General features: G+C 41.4%; 2 protein-coding genes across 5 annotated transcripts in view; one reads left to right on the top strand and one right to left on the bottom strand.

The window, feature by feature from the left end:
* The window catches only part of ATP7B (ATPase copper transporting beta), a 68,639-nt gene extending 63,182 nt beyond the window's left edge, over positions 1-5,457 (bottom strand). For 2 of the 3 annotated variants that reach the window (XM_079136147.1, XM_079136146.1), the window contains exons 1-2: positions 5,130-5,456; positions 4,732-4,838 (exon numbers count right to left, since the gene is read on the bottom strand). In XM_079136147.1, coding sequence (XP_078992273.1) covers positions 4,732-4,782 — 51 coding nt within the window. In that variant the 5' untranslated portion in view covers positions 4,783-4,838; positions 5,130-5,456. Of the gene's footprint in view, positions 1-4,731; positions 4,839-5,129 lie in introns of all 3 variants that reach the window. The other variant, XM_079136149.1, reaches the window with a different exon arrangement.
* A 217-nt stretch (positions 5,458-5,674) lies between these two features.
* On the top strand, positions 5,675-18,637 carry ALG11 (ALG11 alpha-1,2-mannosyltransferase). Of its 2 annotated transcripts, none has more exons than XM_079136179.1 (4): positions 5,675-5,819; positions 8,611-8,841; positions 10,472-11,400; positions 15,325-18,637. In XM_079136179.1, the coding sequence occupies exons 1-4, from the start codon at positions 5,776-5,778 to the stop codon at positions 15,594-15,596; spliced, it is 1,476 nt and encodes a 491-aa protein (XP_078992305.1). In that variant the 5' UTR covers positions 5,675-5,775; the 3' UTR covers positions 15,597-18,637. The 2 variants fall into 2 exon arrangements, with proteins under 2 accessions (XP_078992305.1, XP_078992306.1); XM_079136180.1 differs by lacking the exon at positions 5,675-5,819 and adding an exon at positions 5,854-6,000.
* The last annotated feature ends 1,910 nt before the right edge of the window (positions 18,638-20,547 follow it).

Below are 20,547 nucleotides of genomic sequence, written 5' to 3' on the forward strand. Positions count from 1 at the left end.
AACTGGTTGACTTGGGGTTAGGGTGTAGTTCAGGAGTAGAATGTTTGCCTAGCATAAGGGAGGCTGTGGGTTTGATGCCCAGAACAACAAAAAATGACTCATTTCAGAATTTCACCTGACTGTGATTTCAATTTTCTCCTTTAGATAAAAATGATACTTGAGTCACCTGAACACAGACACAGCCTTGATACCTATTCTGTGGTCATCAGCAAGCAGTAATCACGTCCTTGAGTCTCGGATGTCCTTCGGATTTAGAGGGAGATGCATCTCCGTAAAGCATTTAAAATCCAGCTCTTAGGCTAGGAGTGTAGCTCAGCAGTAAAGTACTTCAGAGGACTATAATTCTCCCATAGAAACTGAAGGAGAGATAACCATTTTGTAATAAATGTGTCTGTATATACACATTATATCATATAATATTATGTATTGCATATATCATATGTGTGAGACCCTGAGTTCCATCTTCAGCACCACGAAGAAAAAAATAAATGCAAAAATGAATAAATGAAATAAAATCCAGCTCTCTCACTTCCTGAAATTATCACCCAGCTACTTAGAAACCAACTGCACCCTGAGTTCTTTCTGTGAGGACTCCCCTCACCTCTGGACAGAGAGTGGGGTCTAGTCCGCCTCTTCTACTGAGAAGGGAATTTCACAACAAATCAGGACAGAGTTCTTCTGGGCGTGCAGTTCAGTGGTAGAACATGTGCTCAGTACGCTCAAGTCCCTGGGATTGAACCTTCTCCCCAGGAAGCCTCACACTTATTTCCCCAAGCCCTAACTCTCTAGACTGTGGGGTAAAATCCAGACTCCACAGGATCTTCCATGGCCACTCCCCAAGAGCCAACCCTGTCAGTTCCCCAAGAGCCTCTTTTCATTTCTAACTCTCTGGGTCTTCCTACATGTTGACTGCTCCCCACGACACCTTGCCCAGCCAATGCCTGCTCTTCCTTCAGGATCCACTTGACCATCACCTCCTCTTCAAGTTCCTTTTGTGTCTCTTCCTCCCAGGAAAGGTATATCACTATCACCTGTGGATACTGAACTGCGTGGACACTTGTCCAATACCTCTAGAGCTCAGGGGATGACTTCTCTTTATCTTTGTATCCCCCTGCTTGATCAGTAAAAGAGAAACAGAAACTGCCCATAATGTTTGTGAACTGCAGACAGAAGGGTCGAGGTCACCTGATCAGTGCTGCCCCACAGAAAAACTGAAGAAAAAATAATGTGGGGAAATCATGCCATCATTCATTCATTCAAGAACAATGCAGGGCACCTTTACATTCTGTGGAGCATATTTTTTAAATAGTATGAACCTGGTCCCTGCTTTTAAGAATCAGAGTTGCAAAGAAAATCTATATTCATTATTTCTTTTATTTACTTATTTATTTATTTATTCTGGTACCAGGAATTGGTCCTAGGGGTGCTTTATCACTGAGTCATTTTTATTTTTTATCCCCAACCATGTTTATTTTTCATTTTGAGACATGATTTCACTAAGTTGCTTGGAGACTTTCTAAATTGCTGAGACTAGACTCGAACTGGCAATCCTCTAGCCTGTGATCCACTGGAATCACAGGTGTGTGCCACCATGCTTAGCTAAATTCATTATTTTAAATAGTAATATCTGGTGGCATGGCCATGTGTCAAGCAAGTTTGGAAGATAACATTGTCTTCCAAAGATGATAGGTTCTTGAGAAAGTCAGAAAGGCCAGGCCTTTAATCCTAGACCTGCCTCTCATCAGGAAAATACCTTGGGCAAGTTCGTTAACTTCTGCCTCAGCTTCCCTATCTGTAAAGCAATGATGAACTCTGACCTCATGTTCTACCACATTCCCCTCCCCCCTCCTTCTGCTCCAGTCACTCTGGTTTCCTTATTGCTCCACTAAGTCACGCCCTTTGTATTATTTCTGTGTACAACACTTTGACATAATATGTGTGGGGTTTTTCTTCCCACCAACCAATTCTCCAACTTCCCAGACAACAACTGGGTGACCTACACTTCAATTCAGTTCTGACACTACCTGGAGTTAGCACAGAACCCACCCACAGGGATGGGCTCAGTCCCATAAGTATGTCCTTCTCTTCTGACACCAGTCACCAAGTCTGGGGCACCCAAACTTCTGAAGGACTAATTATAAAGTCCAGGGATTTCCAACACTTTAGGATGGATAATGTGCTAGAGCAGTTCACGGAACTCAGGAAAACACTTGATGTACTATCACCAATTTAAGATAAAGGATACAACTCAAGAATAGCCGCAGAGAGAGATGCTGAGGGCAAGGGATGGGGGATGGGTGCACAGAGCTTCTGAGCTCTCTCCAGGCATGCCTCCCTTCCAAAATCTCAATGTGTTTACCATCTGGAAGCTCTGAAACCATCATTTAGGATTTTCATGGAGGTTTCATTCTGTCAGCATGACTTTTAAATCACTGGCCACTGCTGATGAGTTCACCTCCAGTCCCTGTCACCTCCCCAGAGGTTGGGGGGTAGTGCAGAAAGTTCTTACTCCCTAATCACATGGTTGATTCCTTTGGCAATCAGTCCCCATCTGAAGCAGCTGTCTAGGGGCCCATCAAGGGTCACCTCATTAGCAGAAACGCAGATATGTTGAGAAGGGCTTATTTTGAACAACAAAAAAATGTTCCTATCACTATCACTCAGGAAATTCCAAGGGTTTCAGCTCTGTCAAGAACCCAGGACAAAGATCAAATACCATTTCTTATTCTCACACTCCTGCCTTAGGACTTGGACACTTTCTGGTTTCCCACAACAGTAAACTTCCCTGAAATCTGAATCATGCAGGTCGCTATTCAAATGCTACCTCACCTGCAAATCATTCTCTGGCCACCTGTTTAAAACAGAATCTTCCTCCCAACCCATACCCTTTTATATGCCCCTACCCTGAATTACTTGCTTCCCAGCACTTACCAGTACCTAAAATAACATTTGTTTACTACCTTTTCTTTCTTTTCTGTATCTTCTACTAGAATGTAAATTCCTGACATGTTAAAAAAAAAAAAAACACTCAGGAACTATATTCCCACTGAGACAGGAGGATCCCTTGAATTTGAGGCCAGCTTGGGCAACATAGTGAGACCTTATTTCTTCAAAACAAAACAACATTTGTCGAACAAATGATAATAACAGAAGGATAATACCTACATAAGGGCTGGAGGTGCTGCTTAATCACAGAGCATATGCTCCAGGTCCTGGGTACAAGCCCCAGCATCAAAACAACAAAAACCCTGCCTACAACAAAGGGTCTTGAAAAAGGCCACACAGAGGGATATAAAGTGCTTAATATAATGCCTAGCACATAGTAAGCTCAATGACGTTGGCTAAGGCTATTATCAAAGGAATCCACAAGAACTTGAGGTTAATGTGGGCCAGAGCAGTTACAGAAGGTTTCAAGGAGGTGCCAGATCATTTGCTTGATCTGGAAGGATAAGGGACTTTTCTCTCTAGGTGGGGACACTGTAGAGGGTTGTGTCTCCTCAGTAGAAGCCACCCCTCCCCATTGTAGGCTGTCTTGACACTCTAGATCAAATACAGTCAATCTTCAGGGGCTAGGAGTATACAGCGCTTGCCTAGCACAAGTGAGGCACTGGGTTCAATCCTCAGCACCACATAAAAAAAATTAAATAAAGTAAAGGTATTGTGTTCATCTACAACTAAAAATAAAAATTTTTAAAAAGAAAACGTATTAAAAAAAATGCAGCATTCATACTGTAAGAATCATCTACTGAGCAGCCTCCCTCTGGCCTGGCCATCCATTAATCTGCTTTTCTTTCTTTTCTACACCAGAGCCTAGAAAAATTTCACTATTAAAGATCACTCAATAATATAGTTAAATTGATTAATTTCAAAGATCTACAGAAAAGAAGCAACCTATTCTTTGGTCCAGCAATCTAGGCCTGCGTATCTGTCCTAAAGAAATACTCAAGGACTCAAGGGTCAGCATTAAAATTCAGGTGTAAAGATTGTGTCCCCTTGCATGTATGAGCATATTGTATGTGTGTGTGTGTGTGTGTGTAAGAGAGAGCGAGGAGCGAGGAGCGGGGAGAAGCAACCAGAATATCCACCCTCAGGAGAGCAACAATGATGCATCCATCCTGCTGCAGAGGTTAAATGAAGAAGACACTTTAGGAAACAATCTCCAAAATATTGAAAAACAGTTGGAAAATATACAGCATGTGATTTCAATTAGGTAAAACAATTTAAAACAATACACACAGAAACCTAAAGGTTTCTTTGACTCTGTGTGTATGTTTATGAAAAGCACTGGAAAACAGATATGCTTTTTGTCTTGATATTTATGTACTATTTGCATTTTTAAAAGACCATATTAAATTACTTGCATAACTAAAATGAATTCAAATTGCAGGACTTGAATGTATACCATAAAGGGATTCAGGCATTAGGCTGTGACTAACTTCCCCAGGTAACTCATTTTGGGCAAGTAGGGCAACTCCACGCTCATTTTACTTCTCAGGGATCAGACCCCTTAAACAGCATAGATTAACAGAAACATGCTGGGTCTGCAAGGTTCCTGAACACCAGTGGACAGCACGCCCTTTGAACAGAGTGCTTTCCTTCCAAATCACGACCCCGCTGGCGCTAGGCTCTGGAAAACGCTCGATTTTCCGGGGCACCCGGAGGAGAGCAGCAGTGGAGGAGAAAAGCTCTCCAAGTAGATGTGGGCACACTGAGTCGGGGAAGGAAACTTACTTTCCGACTGGCCTCTTCTCTGGCTGTAATCTGCCTCTCTTGCTCAGGCATCACCCCCCGCCTGGCACCGATTTCTTCTCTGATGTGGCACGGAGCCCAAAGGTCACCTGGACAGGGAAGGGCGAGAAGAGCATGTTAAAATCCAGGAGGACGAGGAGTTGGTGTGAGGGTTTCAGTTACGGTTCGACTCAAACTCGGGAGATCCGGAAACCAACTCTTCGTTTTGGATCAGGGGATCCGCCGCACTAAAACTACAGGTTAAAGTTGGGCGGCGCCGCGTCCCTAACTTGGGGGGCCCAGGGATGAGAGCGCGTGGGCAGCGTGGGCCTCGGACCCTCACTCACACCCAAACCCGCACCGCAGGGCCAGGACTGTCCTCCCTCCGTGGTCTCAACTACCTCAGGTCGACGCACTTAGCACTTGTTCCTTGGATCTGCGCCGGGTGCTGGAGATGGAGGGCTGGCGGGCGGTGCAGTGCAGTCAGTCCCGGGCGGGAGATGCAGATGCCCCGGGCTCGCCCAAGGCCTGGGGGACGGTTCGTCCTGGCGCGGTGTCCGATCGGCTCCGCTCAGTCCCCTCTCGAACTCCGCGCCCGGCTCCCGGGCTCTGCGGATCGCAAATGCAGCAATCGCTACGGGAATGGACTCTGCACTCGGAAGATCGATCGGTGACCTGCAAGGGCCTCCCATTTGGTCGCCAACCGGCGGCGGGCTTGGGACTGAGGGCAGGGGCACCCCAGCAGGGGCTTCCAGTGGGGGAGGGGCCGAGGACCTGAGCGCCGCTGTCCGTCATAGGCCACGCCCCCACCGCCCACCTCCCACTGAGGTGCCGCCCATGGGGTGCAGGACCCGTGCGCGCCACGCCAAAAATCTCCTTTACTACTCGGCCATTCTATTGGCTAGAAGGCCGTGGGAAGCTGCTACCGGCAACCAATGGTAATGCACGATTGGTCCGCGAGGGCCGGGAGAGTGACGCCGGCTTCCTCAGGAGCCAATAGAGAAGAGGAACGTCCAAGCGCTTCCTGAGTTCGGGGGTCGACCGAAGATGGCGGCCTCCAGAGGGGGCTGGTGCCTGTGCGATTTGTTGAGGTGAGGAGCGGGGCTGTGGGCTCGCAGGCGCTGCTTGTCGGGTGGTGACACTCGGCCGTCCGGTGCAGCTAAGGTTTGCGGGAGAATGGCCGCCCTTGTCATGGATCTAGGATCTTATCCCAGGATTTAGGATATTTTTCGGGCCAGTGAGCCGTCTTCCTGTCCCTTTGGGGTCTCCTCGGTAGGTTGGAGCAGACTAAGTCTAAAGACTCCGATTACCGCATTTTTTTCGCCTTTTTCATTGTGGCCAAGGGGTCGTTTCCTTCTCCGTTTCAACTTTTTCTTTTTTCTTCGCAATCCATTTACTCTGTCATGATATTCATATTCATTTCTCATTTACCCTTATGATTGAGCCGTGAGTGATTTTCCCATCTATCATGTTTCTCTCTTAGATAAAGCAGTGTCTGTCTCTCTGTCTCTCTGTGTCTCTCTCTCTCTCTCTCTCTCTCTCTCTCTGTACTGGGAATTGAACCCATGGGCACTTTACCACTGAATTACATCCTTAGGTTTGTTTGTTGTTGTTGTTTGGTTTGGGGTTTTTTTTGTTTGTTTGTTTTTTGAGACAAGGTCTCGCTAAGCTAACAGGGCCTCGTTAAATTGCGAGGCTCACATAGAACTCGCGCACCTCAGCCTCCCAAATCGCTGGATGACTGGCATGCGCCACCGCCCCAAGCAGTTTCTCCTATTTACTAAAACTCTTTTACTCCAACCAAAACTGCAGTTGTTAATATGGCACTTCATTATAAAGTTTATGATGAATTCTGTGTTCTTGGTCATTCATTGATTTATTGTCTCTGGATGTAAAAATACTTATGTGAAAATATTACCCTTATTGTTGTGTTCATAATCGTTTCTTCCAAAAAAACTAGGAAATAGATAAGTAAAAGGAATGCTACCATCTGGTGATAAACACTCTTAACATTTTAGTGAAAAAACTCAATTTCCCACCTTTGTTGTTATAATATTGTGGTATATTAAATGCCTTACTCTGCAATGATTAAACTGAAGACCTAGTTTATAATACCTTCCTAGTTTTTTTTAACACCTACAAATTCTGTTCCGGTTGAAAAGTTATAATTAACACAGTGCATTCCTGAATAGTAGTATGTATATATTCTCAACAAAACTCTGGTATTTCTTCTTCATTTTTGCCCTACTTCAACTTCTATACTTATTTAAAACATTCTAAATGGGAAAATATATTCTCCTTCATGTTACCTGCCTTATGGAATTACCCTAACTCAGTACATTATCATGGCTAAATGTCTGCTAAATGAGTGACTCACTATTGAGTCACTGTTTTTTTTTTTTTTTAAGGTTTTTTGTAAGCCTTTTGTTTATATATGGACAAACATCATTTAATATTACATATTTTAATTATATTTAAATCTTAAAATGTATGATTGTGATGTGCATGTATTATAAGGTATTTAATAAATTTATAGAAACACAAAATGTGTCTTTGAAACTAACATTCAAAGGACTGACTTAACTTTAATCATTAGTATGATTCTTTTTCTGATTTTAAGTTATATAGTTCAATTTGAAAAGCCAATCCTGTGAATTTTCCCACCTGAATCATTTGAAGGACTTGTCATAAAAAATCTTTAGATTCTCTTGAGTCATCTACATTTTAAGTAAAACAGACTTTTGAAAGCTTGTCCTAGGGAAGCAAACTGTTCTGTATAGTGCTGCTTTTGTGAATATATATATTCCAAATGTTAAATAATGACAAATCTTACCAAAGTGTAGCTTGTGGATCCATGCAGGTTCAAGATTCTTTCAGTAGATCTTCAAGGTCAAAACTGTTTTTGTAATAATGTTAAGGTAGCAGTTGCTTTTTCAGTATATTGACATTTGTACTGATGGTGCAAAAGTAACTGAATAAAACTGCTCTAGCACAAATCAAGGCAGTGATGTCAAACTGCACCAGTCATTGTGTTTTTTAGCACTTGCTAAATAGCCAGTTTTAATTAAGAATATCTGTGATAAGCTGGGAGCAGTGGCACATGCCTGTAATCCCAGGAACTCCAGAGCCTGAGGCAGAAGGATTACAAATTTGAGGCCAGCAATTTGGTGAGGCCTTAAGCAACTTATCAAAACCTGTCTCAAAATAAAAAATTAGAAAATGGTCTGGGGATCTGACTCAGTGCTAAAGTACCCCTGGGTTAAATCCTATTACCAAAGAAAAAGAAAAAAATACATTTTTGATAAAACAGTAAAAGTTATGTATTTGTTAAATCATAACCCTTAAGTACATATCTCTTTAATATTCTATATAACAAAATGGGTGGGGGTATACATAAAGCACTTGTATACTGCTGTATGGTGGCTATCTCAAGGAAAATCTCTTACATAATCATCTGATCTGCATGCTGAATTAGATACTTTATGGGACACAATTTTTACTTGAAAAACTGATAGACTACCAAATCGCAAAGAAGTAAAAGATCCACTGAACTCTGGGTTCAAGTAAACCTCTGACCTCAGCCTCCTGAGTAAGCTGGGATCCCAGATACAGGCCTCTTTGCCTCACTAGAATTAAAAAAAAAAAAAGGTAGGGGGTCTTGGGGTATAGCTCAGTGGTAGAATGCCTGCCTAGCGTTTCTGAGACCCTTAATTCAATCACCAGCACCATAAAAGTATTTTGAGTATTTTGTTAACAGGCTTGCAAACTACAAAGATTTTCTTTGCTACTGATATATAAATATGTAAAATTAGATGTTAATTTGTAGTCTTTTTTAAAAAAATGGGCATCAGATGAATTTTCACCTTTTCCTTCTTATTTCAGATTGTTTTATTCATTATTCTTCCCTGGGCTAATTGTATGTGGAGCTTTATGTGTATGTTTGGTCATTGCCCTTTGGGGACTCAGACTACTGCTACAGAGAAAGAAAAAGTCAGCGTCAGCCAGCAAAAATGGGAAAAATCAAATGGTGATTGCATTTTTTCATCCATACTGCAATGCTGGTGGAGGAGGGGAAAGAGTTTTATGGTGTGCCTTGAGAACCCTGCAGAAAAAGTAAGTATGTATCATATTTAGCTAATTTTCTATATTATTGCCATTTTTAGAAAAACTGCTACCCAGAAATTCCTTTCTCTTGTACCTTATTCATAGCCAGGAATTCCTTTTTAAAAACTGTTCTTTAATAAGAGAATATTTCTCTCATTTGCCCACTCGCCTCATACAGCCTATTGAATTTTAGACCAGTGCAGCACCATGTGCGCATGGTCCCAGCTACTCTAGAGGCTGAAGTGGGAAGACTGCTTGAGCCCAGAGGTTGGAGGCCAGCCTGGACAATATAAACCTTGTCTCAAAAGAAATTAAGCCAGGTACAATGGCACATGCCTGTAATCCCAACAATTTGGAAGGCTGAGGCAAGAAAATCACATGTTTGAAACCCTAAGCAATTTAGTAAGACCCTGTCTCAAAAAATAAAAAGGACCAGGAATGTAGCTCAGTGGTAAAGCCTTCCTGGGTTCAATCCCCAGTACCCCAAAAAGAACCTCGCTTTAAAAACATGTTTGCATTTCTCAGATAAAAACACCTTGATCCCATCTGAGAACATGTTTATTGAATTTTCATTTGTTTATGAGTATTTTATTAATAGTTCATTACTTTTTTATATTGAAAATGTTGTCAAAATGAGTTTTTGTTTTGTTTTGATTTTTTGCATTGCTGGGGATTGAATTCAGAGGCTCACACATAATAGTCAAGTGCACTACCTCTGAGCTATTCCCCCTTCCCATTAAAATATTTTAATATTTCCTAAAAAATGGGAATTTCATATTAATAAGTCAGCAGTTTTGTTGCTCTATGCTTTTTTGAAACTCTTAATGGAAAAAAATAGCAAAGAACTAGAAGACACAGTGTCTTAGTCTGATCGGGCTGCTGCATGAAAATATTTAGACTGAGTAATTTATAAACAACAGAAATATATTGCTCACAGTTCTGGAAGCTGGGAAGTCCAGGATCAAAGCACCAGCAGATCTAGTACCTAATGAGAGCTCACTCTGCCTCATAGACGGCTGCTTCTTCTGCATCCTCTTGGCAAAATGGGTGAATGAGTTCCTTTAGACCTTCTTTAAAAAGGCACTTGGGGATGGAGGTAAAGTGGGTGCTTAGCATGCACAAGGCTCTGGGTCAATCCCCAGCACCAATAAATGGAAAAATAAAGGTATTAATTTCATTATGAAGCCCACTTCTCTTTTTGGGGGTGGGGGTTGGCAGTTCTGGGGATCAAACCCAGTCCCTTGTAATGCCAGTACCAAAGGGGAGGGGGATGATATCTTTGATGAAATAGTAAAAGTTGTAGATTTTATTAAATCATAATCCTTGAGTAATTCTACCACTGAGTTACATCCCCAGCAGCCCCCTCTTAATATCACTATATTAAAGAGTAGTTAACACACGAATTTGGAGGGGATGCAAACATTCAAACCATAGCACATGGTCTCATTTGAAGGACCAACATTTTAGTCTTTGGGCAGTAGATGACTCAGGAAAGGGTACGGTTAGCAGTACAAATGCAATGAATGAAAAACAGTTGAAAGCATATTTTAGTATCAAAATAAGCTTATGATTGTGAGAAAACTAACTTTCTGCTCAATTTGAACCTAAACAAATGACATTCTCAACTATTCTATTCTAGGTATCCTGAAGCAGTATATGTTGTTTATACTGGTGATAATGTCAGTGGTCAACAGATACTAGAAGGTGCTTTCAGAAGATTTAACATCAGGTTAACTCGCCCAGTGCAGTTTGTTTTCTTAAAGAAACGCTACCTTGTGGAAGATGCACACTATCCTCACTTTACGTTGCTTGGCCAAAGTCTAGGATCCATTTTTCTTGGCTGGGAAGCTCTGATGCAGTGCGTTCCTGATGTTTACATTGATTCAATGGGCTATGCCTTCACACTCCCTCTGTTTAAGTATATAGGAGGTTGCCAAGTTGGAAGCTATGTTCATTATCCTACTATCAGCACTGACATGCTCTCTGTAGTGAAGAATCAAAATGTTGGATTTAATAATGCAGCCTTCATTACCAAGAACCCCTTTCTCAGCAAAGTAAAGCTCATCTACTACTATTTATTTGCCTTTTTTTATGGATTTGTTGGTTCTTGCAGTGATGTAGTCATGGTCAATTCTTCTTGGACACTAAACCATATTCTTTCACTGTGGAAGGTTGGGAATTGCACCAACATCGTTTATCCACCTTGTGATGTGCAGACATTTCTGGATATTCCCTTACATGAGAAAAAAATGACCCCAGGACATATATTGGTTTCCATTGGCCAGTTCAGGCCTGAAAAAAATCATCCTTTGCAGATCAGAGCCTTTGCTAAATTGCTGGATAAGAAAGTAGTTGAGCCACCTTCTTCACTTAAACTTGTCCTCATTGGAGGTTGTCGTAACAAAGATGATGAACTTAGGGTAAACCAACTGAGAAGACTGTCTGAGGATTTAGGAGTTCAAGAAAATGTGGAATTTAAGATAAACATTCCATTTGATGAGTTAAAGAATTATTTGTCTGAAGCAACAATTGGCCTCCATACCATGTGGAATGAGCATTTTGGGATTGGTGAGTTTGTCTTTTAAACTTATTTGGTTCCATGAGATGTATAGATGTATATTTTAGAATTTTTATGATATTACTTTGGCAGTCTGCATTAAGACCTAATTCTCTTTCCTTGGTCCACCGTTTGAGACCTGTAAGACAGCAGTTAATAATAACACTTGGTCTGGGGTTGTAGCTAGTGGTGTGGCACTTGTCTACCATGTGTAGAACCCTGGGTTAGATCCTAAGCACAGCAAAAACAAAACAAAACAACAAATATTTATTGAACACTTACTATGCAGGTAACTGTGTTAGGTTTTTAGAAGTATGATCTCGTTTAATCTCCAAAACCCTACTTGATAGGTATTATTATTATTCCTGTTTACAGATGAGGAAACCCAGGCACAGAGGTTTAGAAACTGCTAAAATCAGTCACACCGGAAGTGGTAGGGCCTGGATTCTGACCCAGATAGCCATTGCTCTTTTCTTTCCCCATCTAAATTCATCTATATACAGATTCCTAGGCCCTGCCCTAATCCTACTAACAATCAAATTGGAATCTGTGTACAGGGCCCCTCTGGACAAGTATTTCACTATAGCTGCTTGGGTAATTCTGTTGTATATCAAAACCTGAGACCCTCTGTTTCCAGATGGCTTCTCATAGTAATTCTTTGTGTCTTTTATTGATTCTACACGCATTATTGAAGTGACCTCCCCTCATCTTGCTGCCATATCCCATCCTAAGTGCTCCATTTAAATCTCCCTGCCTTTTATTGTTTCTTGTTTATTCTAGCACAGGTTGTTACCTCTATCCTGACCTCATGTTAAGCGTACCACTTGAGTGAAAAACCAAGTACTGCTTTATGCCTAATTTGGTTCAGCATATTTTTCTCAAGTGCCTACTTTGCCTCACAAAGTTGTTAAGGGAAAAACAGAAAAACATGCAAGTGAAGTTTCCTATACCAAGATCATCATTTAATTTTTTAAACATTGTTTTAGATTGTTTAGATTGTTATACATTGTTTAGTGAGTAGCACAATAGAAGCTGAGAAATTCAACAGGAATGTGTTGACACAACCTTATTTACAGGGTCTGACTTCCTGTGCTTCCTTCCACTGATACTTTCACCCTGTGCCAGGTACTCTGGTAGGTACTAAGAATCTTACCAAAAAACACCTAACACACTCACGGGAGCAGGGAATGTTGAGTGTTGTGACACTCAAGCTGCGGCCTCAACAGTAATTAGAAGTTGCCCAGCCAAGAGGGGAGCATATCCAGCAAAGGCAGGAGCACTGCGACAAGAGGGACAGCAGGAGCATGACCAGGCACATTCAAGGGACAGTCCAACATAGCCCAGTGTGAGGGAGAAAAGCAAGACAACAGAGGTAAACTGGGCCCGGTCAAGCCAGTGGGAAAGGTTGGAAGATTTTTTGTGGAAAGCGGGCAGTCAGGATGGAACCTAAGGCCTCACACATGCTAGGCAAGTGCTCTACCACAGCTCCCCAGCCCAGAAGGAAGCATTCAAGTATTGCAATTAAAAGCTTCTGTTTCTTAAAGCCCCCTGTGGCTGCCTGTGGGGAGTGTGGGGAGGATGAGGAAGGCAGGAAGCTGAGCCTGGCAGCTGCAGCCACCCAGGCAGAGGGTCTGGGCCTGAGTTGGGTAGCAGGCCGGCTTGAGAGATTCTGAGGGAGTACTGAACAAGACTGGTGATTAGCTAAATACGTTAAATGAGGGAGCAGGCCGAGTCAGGGGTGACTTCTGGGGCTGGGCAGCTGGGGATGGTGTTGGCTTTCCCTGAGACGGGACCCAGGAACAGGACCCAGGAACAGGGCTCGTGGTAAGCCAAGTCTCCGGTGAGTAGGGTTTGGGTCGGCTGTGGAACACCTAAGTGCCTGTATCCTGCGGGTCACTGTAGATAGGAGGCGAGGTTGATGAGATGACCTGATGTGGAAATGTGGAGTGAGGGCTTGTCCTTGTCCGGGTGGTTACTGAAGCCCTGCACATGTGGGTGGAGCATGCGCTGCGAGAAGAGCCTCTCGGCCAAACGCTGCGGACAGGAGCAGCTAAGCGGCAGAGGAGAGCCAGCAAAGAAGAGGATGGTGGGTTGGGGACAGGCAGAGTGCAGTGTCTTGGAGCCCGTGGAAGACGGTGCTTCAGGAAGAAGGGAAAGGACAACAGACTCCGATGCTGCCCAGAAGCTGGGGAAGGTAAGAAAGTCATTGCGCACCTGCGCAGAGCAGTGTCAAGGGGGAAGGGGAAGCAAAAGCCATACTGTGTGAAGTCGAGCATTAGTTAAAAATGAGCAAGTGGAGACCACACTTTGAGTTTATATGTGAAAGAGAGGTGAAAGAGACCGACAACTAGAGACGACGTGTCTCAAGGAGACTTTGTGTGCCTTCCCCAAGCCCCACGTGGTCATTCCTCACTCTGCTGGCACCCTCATTTAACATATTCAACTATCACCCAGTCATGTTTTTATGAATTTCAACTATCTTACATGCTGATAGAGAAGGACCAGGGTGATGCGTGCCTGGAATTCCAGTTACTGGGGCAGGAGGATCGCAAGTTCAAGGCCCGCCTCAGCAAGGCCCTGTCTCAAAAAGTAAAAAGTGGGCTGGGAATGCAGTTCAGTGAAAAGTATCTCTGGGTTTGGGTTTACTCCCCAGTACAAGAAAATAAAATAAGATAAAGGGAAGAGAAAGAGGTGGGAAGATCACAGAGGGAAAGGTAGAACTGATTAGATTTAGATCTCTGAGAAAGGACGAGAGGAGGTTTGCTGCCCTTAAACAGAGTGTGAGGTGCTGAGTGCTGCTCTGCAAGGATTTCACAGCTGTAGAAGAATCAGTTGGAATAACTTAACTTCTCTCCTGTGCACCTGGGATGATACCAGCTGTGTGCCATCCTTCAGAGAAGTGAGCATGTAAATTGTTTTCTGAAGGACTTCTCTTCAAGAATATGGCCAAAAAATGACTGGCTGGAGTAGTTTATATTCTCACCTGCATCATTTGGTAAACACTAACCACAACTTCCGGATGGTTCAATACTGCTGTTGGGTACAGCAGCATCAAATATGCCAGAAATTCAGACACTAACATGAGTACCAGCAACAGTGCATATCACCAAGGTGGTTTCCATTTTTTTTTTCTGCTAGTAATGTAATTTAAACTCTTAAAATTTTGCTTTTGATATCTTTTCACTCTTTTTATCTTATTGATACCTACTAATACTCTACCATCTTGCTAACATTATTCATCTGTTTTTTGTGCAGTATATTTTTTAGAGAATATTTTTGTAGACTTTTAACTACTTACCTGTTTTAAGAATAAAGCAGCATTATTGTGAAGCTTTAAGAACTAAAAAACTTTAAAACTTTTTTTTCTTCTTTTTGGTACTAGGGATGGAACCCAGGAGCACTTAACCACTGAGCTACATCCTCAGCCTTTTTTGTATTTTATTTAGAGACAGGGTCTTGCTGAGTTGCTAAGGCTGGCTTTGAACTCGCAACCCTCCTGGCTCAGCCTCCTGAGCTGCAGGAATTATAGGCACACACAACTGTACCTGGCTAAATCATTTTATTTTGCACCATGAGTTAAATGAGCAAATTTATAGACATATAGACATTTAATTAAATTTCTCATTGAGTCTCTCAAAGTTTCTGAAGGTTTCCATTCATCCTTGTTCTTGTGAACACACCCTAAAACTTAAAGGATGGCTGAGTACCATGGTGCATGCTTGTAATCCCAGCTCCTCGGGAGGCTGAGGCAGGAGGATCATAAGTTCAAGACCAATCTGGGCAACTTAGCAAAACCCCTGTCTCAAAAAATAAAAAGGACTGGGGGGTGTGGCTCAGTGGTAGAGTGTTTGCCTAGTATGTGTGAGGCCCTGGGTTCTGTCCGGGTACCTCAAAACAAACCAACCAACCTAAAGAATGTGTGGTTCCCCCCTCAGGAGTTGTGGAGTGTATGGCAGCTGGCACAATTACACTCGCACACAATTCAGGGGGCCCGAAGCTCGACATCGTCGTCCCTCACGCAGGAGATGTAACTGGATTTCTGGCTGAGAGTGAAGAAGGCTATGCTGAAACCATGGCTCATATTCTTTCCCTGTCTGCTGAAAGGAGACTCCAAATCAGAAACAATGCTCGTGAATCCATAAAGAGATTCTCTGATCAGGAGTTTGAAGTGACATTCCTATCGTCTGTGGAGAAGCTATTTAAATAATGCCATATCTGTATATATTAAGGATATTTTATAAAAAATGATTGGACTAAGGGTGTAGCTCAGTGACAGAGCATATGCTAAGTAGGTACAGGATCCTGGGTTCAGTCCCTAGCACCAAGAAATAAAATGGTTACATGCCTTCATACGTGTTCTCAGCACTGTGTATATAGACAAAGTATTTATTTCAGTGAAAAAAGGCAAAATTACCTAAGTGGAAAGGTAATCTTATATAGTTTATTGTAAAAATTTGAGGTTAGTATTTGGTTGCAAATACTAAAAAATACAGATCTGAAAGAAAAAAGTTAAATAATACTAATTCTGATATAATCTATATCTTTTAAATCCAAGTTTTCAAGTTAGCAAACAGGAAAGAAAAAACAATTAATGCTGGGAATGAAACCCAGGGCAAGTGTTCTGCCCAATATTCTACTAAGGTATATCCCCCATCCCAGAAATTCTGGTGTATTTAAATTCTAAACAAATCATGAATGACCCTTTTAAATGTATCTAGTGGTTTTCATAAAAGAAAAAAGAGCTGGGCATGGTGGTATACGCCTGTAATCCAAGTGACTTGGAAGTAAAGGTAGGAGATCACAAGTTTGGGGCCAGCTTCAACATAGCAAGGCCCCAAGCAACTTAGTGAGACCCTGTCTCAAAAAAATAAAAAGGACTGGGGACATGGCTCAGTAGTTAAGCATCCCTGGGTCCAATCCCTAGTACCAAAAAAAAAAAAAAAAAGAAAGAAACTTGAAGCAGACTTAACTAATCATGTTCCCAAAGCATATGGTCAAAAGATGGAATTGCCTGCTTCCGAGATGTGTGGAAGCATGTGGGGACCAAGTTACTACTAGCAGTGTTTTCTGTAACTAGGTTTTTGTGAAAAGTGCTTTTCGTTTAGTGCTATCTGCACATTTTTTTGGTTATCTCATTATCCCTTAACAGCTCTGCATCTTAAGCTGGAAGTCAGCCCTGATTCATTCAGGAGAACCTAAAGATAAGTTGTTTGGCAATGATGGTGTAACACACAGTGTCTTTGATCAGCATCATGCATTGAAAGTGGCATTTGGAAAACAGGACTGGACCAGCAGTTGTCATACTTGGGCCAGACCTCTGCCGCACTGTTTACAGTGTGTCCAACCTCCTCCACTGGAGCTGCACCTTAATCTCTCTGAGTCTCGGATTTTTCGTCTGTAATCTGGGCCCGTTGATGCCTGTCCTCACTACCTTTTAGAGGTGTACCACTGATAGTGAGTGAAACTTCTTTGAAAATTACAGAAGTTACTTTAATTAAAGGTAAGAACCGATAGTAAATATCTTTTATAATTCCATCTTTTACCAATGTATTACAATTCTGGGTAGATCCTTGGATACTAAACCAGTAGCTAGGAACTAGTATAAATTTAATTTGACTTCTATCCTGAATAACTAGCATGGAAAAGCAAATGTGTGTGCAGATATGGCTATAAAGACCCAGAACTTTTGGCATTTTCGGCATAAAAATAAATCCTTCTAATTCAGTGAGTTGACCCTCCCTTACAGTCTTGTTCACATTTGTATTAGAAGCATCTGAAAAAGGTATATTATTCCCTTGCAGTCTCAACTATTTATCTATCCAGCCAATTTCATTTTCTACTCCCAGTTATGTTGATTCATCTGCAGCCCATCTTTGTCATCAGATCAAAAAGCAGAAAAACTGTCCCAGATGCCACACACCAACAGAACTTTTGTGTTGGAGGTGATTCAGTTTACAAAGACTGGAAATTGTAGTTGGGAAGAACCCTGAAAATTCTCTAGTCCAGTTTTCTCTTATTTTCAACATCACAGATAAGAACAATTAAAATCTAAACAATTCAGTGGACTCCTTCTGTACCACAAAGCTGTTTAAGGACAGCATCAGTGACCCTGGTGTTCTGTCAGCCCAGTGCTTGCTTTATAACCAGTCTTTGAGGTAAAATCCGTGCTGTTGCTCACTCAGCCTACCCATCTACACAAAATTAGGGAACTAAAGATAAATTAAAATGAACAGAAAATAAGTAGAGGTTGGAGTGAAGGAAAAGAAGATTCTAGAATTCCTTAAAACATTTTTAACCTTCTTCAAAATGACTTTCATGTACCAAAAAATAATTTGCATATATGCTCAATTTCAGTTTTCCTAATGTGGTATAGAACAAGTTGAAGTTTTTTATTATTGTTTGTTTTCTGAATGACTTACTATGACGTATCCAAGTAGTGTGTCAGTACTTACTGTCTGGAGAACTTCTAGGTAATACTAATTCTTCCAAGACTTCCCTTTTGAGTGGTCCAAGCATACATACTCTTTTAAACCCACAGCAATGGGAATTTACATTCTTATTTCCAGCTGTGCACTATAAAGTATATGTTACATAGTCTTTGTATTAAAATATGATTTGAATGTAATTGATATAAAATGTATTTGTATCAAAATATAACTTAAAGCTGTGATTTTTCACTATCTTGGGTATTTTTCCCAGCCTTTTATATCTTTCATGTAGTCTATCAATTCAATTAGTATGCTTCCTTTTTTTTATTTTTATTTTTTGTACTGGGGATTGAACTCACACCTTACCACCGCTGGGCTATATCCCTAGCCCTCTCACTAAGTTGCTGAGGCTGGCCTCAAACTTGCAGTCCTCCAGCCTCAGCCCGGTGAGTTGCTGGAATTACAGGCGTGCATCACTGTGCCTGACTAGACTTTTTTGTTTTTAATAAATATTTCAGACATACCAAAAAGCTGCAGTGCTTTATATGCTTGGGGGTTTTTAAGTTTGGTTGGTTTGCTTTGGTGTTGGTCCTGGAGATTGAACCCAGGCCCTGGTGTATGCTAAGCATACGCTTTACCAATAAGCTACACCCCCAGCCCTTATATATTTTAATAATTTTCAGGATGATCTTATAAGCAAAATTATGAGATAAAGACTAGTCTGTTTGTCATTGCTTTTAGAATATTTGTGTTTAATTATGTAAACGTACCCTAAACTCAGGACTGAAATAAATAAAAGAGTGTGTCTGTGCCATGTCAATGAGTACTAAAGAAAAGTTACTCAATACATAACTATAAGTTATACAAGTTTCTAGAAGCGGATTGGTCTCCGAAATTTACCCCACCTCTCCCATTGCTCCCCTGCTAACTCTATTTCCCCGTCCTAGAAAAACGGAAAAGCATCAGTTCCAATATTCCTAGTGATGCATGCTCACCTGGACTACATGTAAATGTTGCAAGACTCTTAGAAGGGAGGTTGCAGGACCTAGGTGCCCTTCAAGAGTTGAATGGATAAAGGAAATGTGGTATCTACACACCATGGAATATTACTCAGCCATGAAGAAGAATGAAACTATGGCATTTGCAGGTAAATGGATGGAACTGGAGACTATCATGCTAAATGAAATAAACCAACCCCAAAAAACCAAAGACTGAATGTTTATCTCTAATATGCAGATGCTAAGGCAGGATGGGAGGATAAAAGTTCACTGGTATAGACAAAGAGGAATAAAGGGAAGGGATGGAGATGAGAATAGGAAAGACAGTAGACTGATTTGGACATAACTTTCCTATGTTCATATATGAATGCACAACCAGTGAAACTCCACATCATGTACAAGAAGAATGGGAAATTATACTTCATGTATATATGATATGTCCATACATTCTACTGTCACATATAACTAAAAAGAACAAAGAAAAAAAGAAGGGAGGTTGCAGGATTGATAGATACACTTATTGGCACCATTTAAGGGATGATCAGTTTGGTGACGATCATATAATAGCTAACAAAAGCTGATTTTCCTAATAAAATTTATTCTAAAAATAAGTACATGCAGGTCTGATCAAACAGTCAATTCAATAGATGGAGCCAAGCCTAAAACCAGAGCAAAGTCATCATCTAACTGCCCCTGAAGAACACGATGTAGGGAATGTGTGTAAATGGTAAGGTGAATTAGGGGCTGAAACAGGTTGAAAGCCTTGCTGATAATATGTATTTATCACTATGAATACTTGCCCTGTTTACAAAGAATTTAAAATCTTGATAAGGCTTGGTGGCTGCTCCCTGTTTGTCATGGGAGCAAACCTGACATGCTTAGCCTTAAACTTTCCTTTCTTCTGCCTTTCATTGACTTGGTCTTCGGATTATTAGGAATCATTTTGCTTCTCGTGCTTTCAAATGCCATTCAAAATGGAGGTTACAAGAAGACTCTAGCAGATCTATTATGTCTGAACCAGAAATGTCCTGGAAGTAAATAAACATATACGGCGACCACTAGCAGAGTTGTCGAGCTTGTGGAGTTGGTGATGCTCCAGTCTCTTCAGAGCATTCGTTACCCAGTTTGAAATAAACGGAATGTTGAGAACTTTAATTTCAAGCTCGTGGTGTAAGCATACTAAGCAGCTCCCTAAACAAGTGGAATGTAACTGTACACCAAGTTCAAAGAACAGTCCCTCAAATATCTCCAGGAAATAAAGACTAGTCACCAGGTGGGTGACTCCTGATACTTGCATTCCTCACATTTAGTGAAAAAGACACAAATGCCAAATACTAAGCAGATCCTAGAAATAATCTGAAAAACTCTTCCTCTTCTTTCTTGGTACAACAATATACCAACCAATGCACCATTTTAGTTTTATTATAGAGCAGATATTTCAGATGGAACTCTAGAAATCTAGCCACGTCCATCCTTCAGCAGGTATGCCCCCTAGTATTTAACATCTAGGCACATGTTAAACACTGGAATTCTTATGATACGTGTCGTTTACTGCCTCAGAGTTTACAGTTTTAATGAGAAATGTGTTAGCAGTTATTTATTCATTCAAGAAAGATTCATGGCAGTAGGCTAATTTTATATAAGAAGATCATGGTAAGAATGAAGATCATGCCAAGCACTGTGGCACACACCTGTAATCCCAGTCACTCTGGAGGAGCACAAGTTTGAGGCC

Source organism: Sciurus vulgaris (assembly GCF_902686455.1).
Source record: "Sciurus vulgaris genome assembly, chromosome: 4".
In the NCBI taxonomy this organism is placed as follows: Eukaryota; Metazoa; Chordata; class Mammalia; order Rodentia; family Sciuridae; genus Sciurus; species Sciurus vulgaris.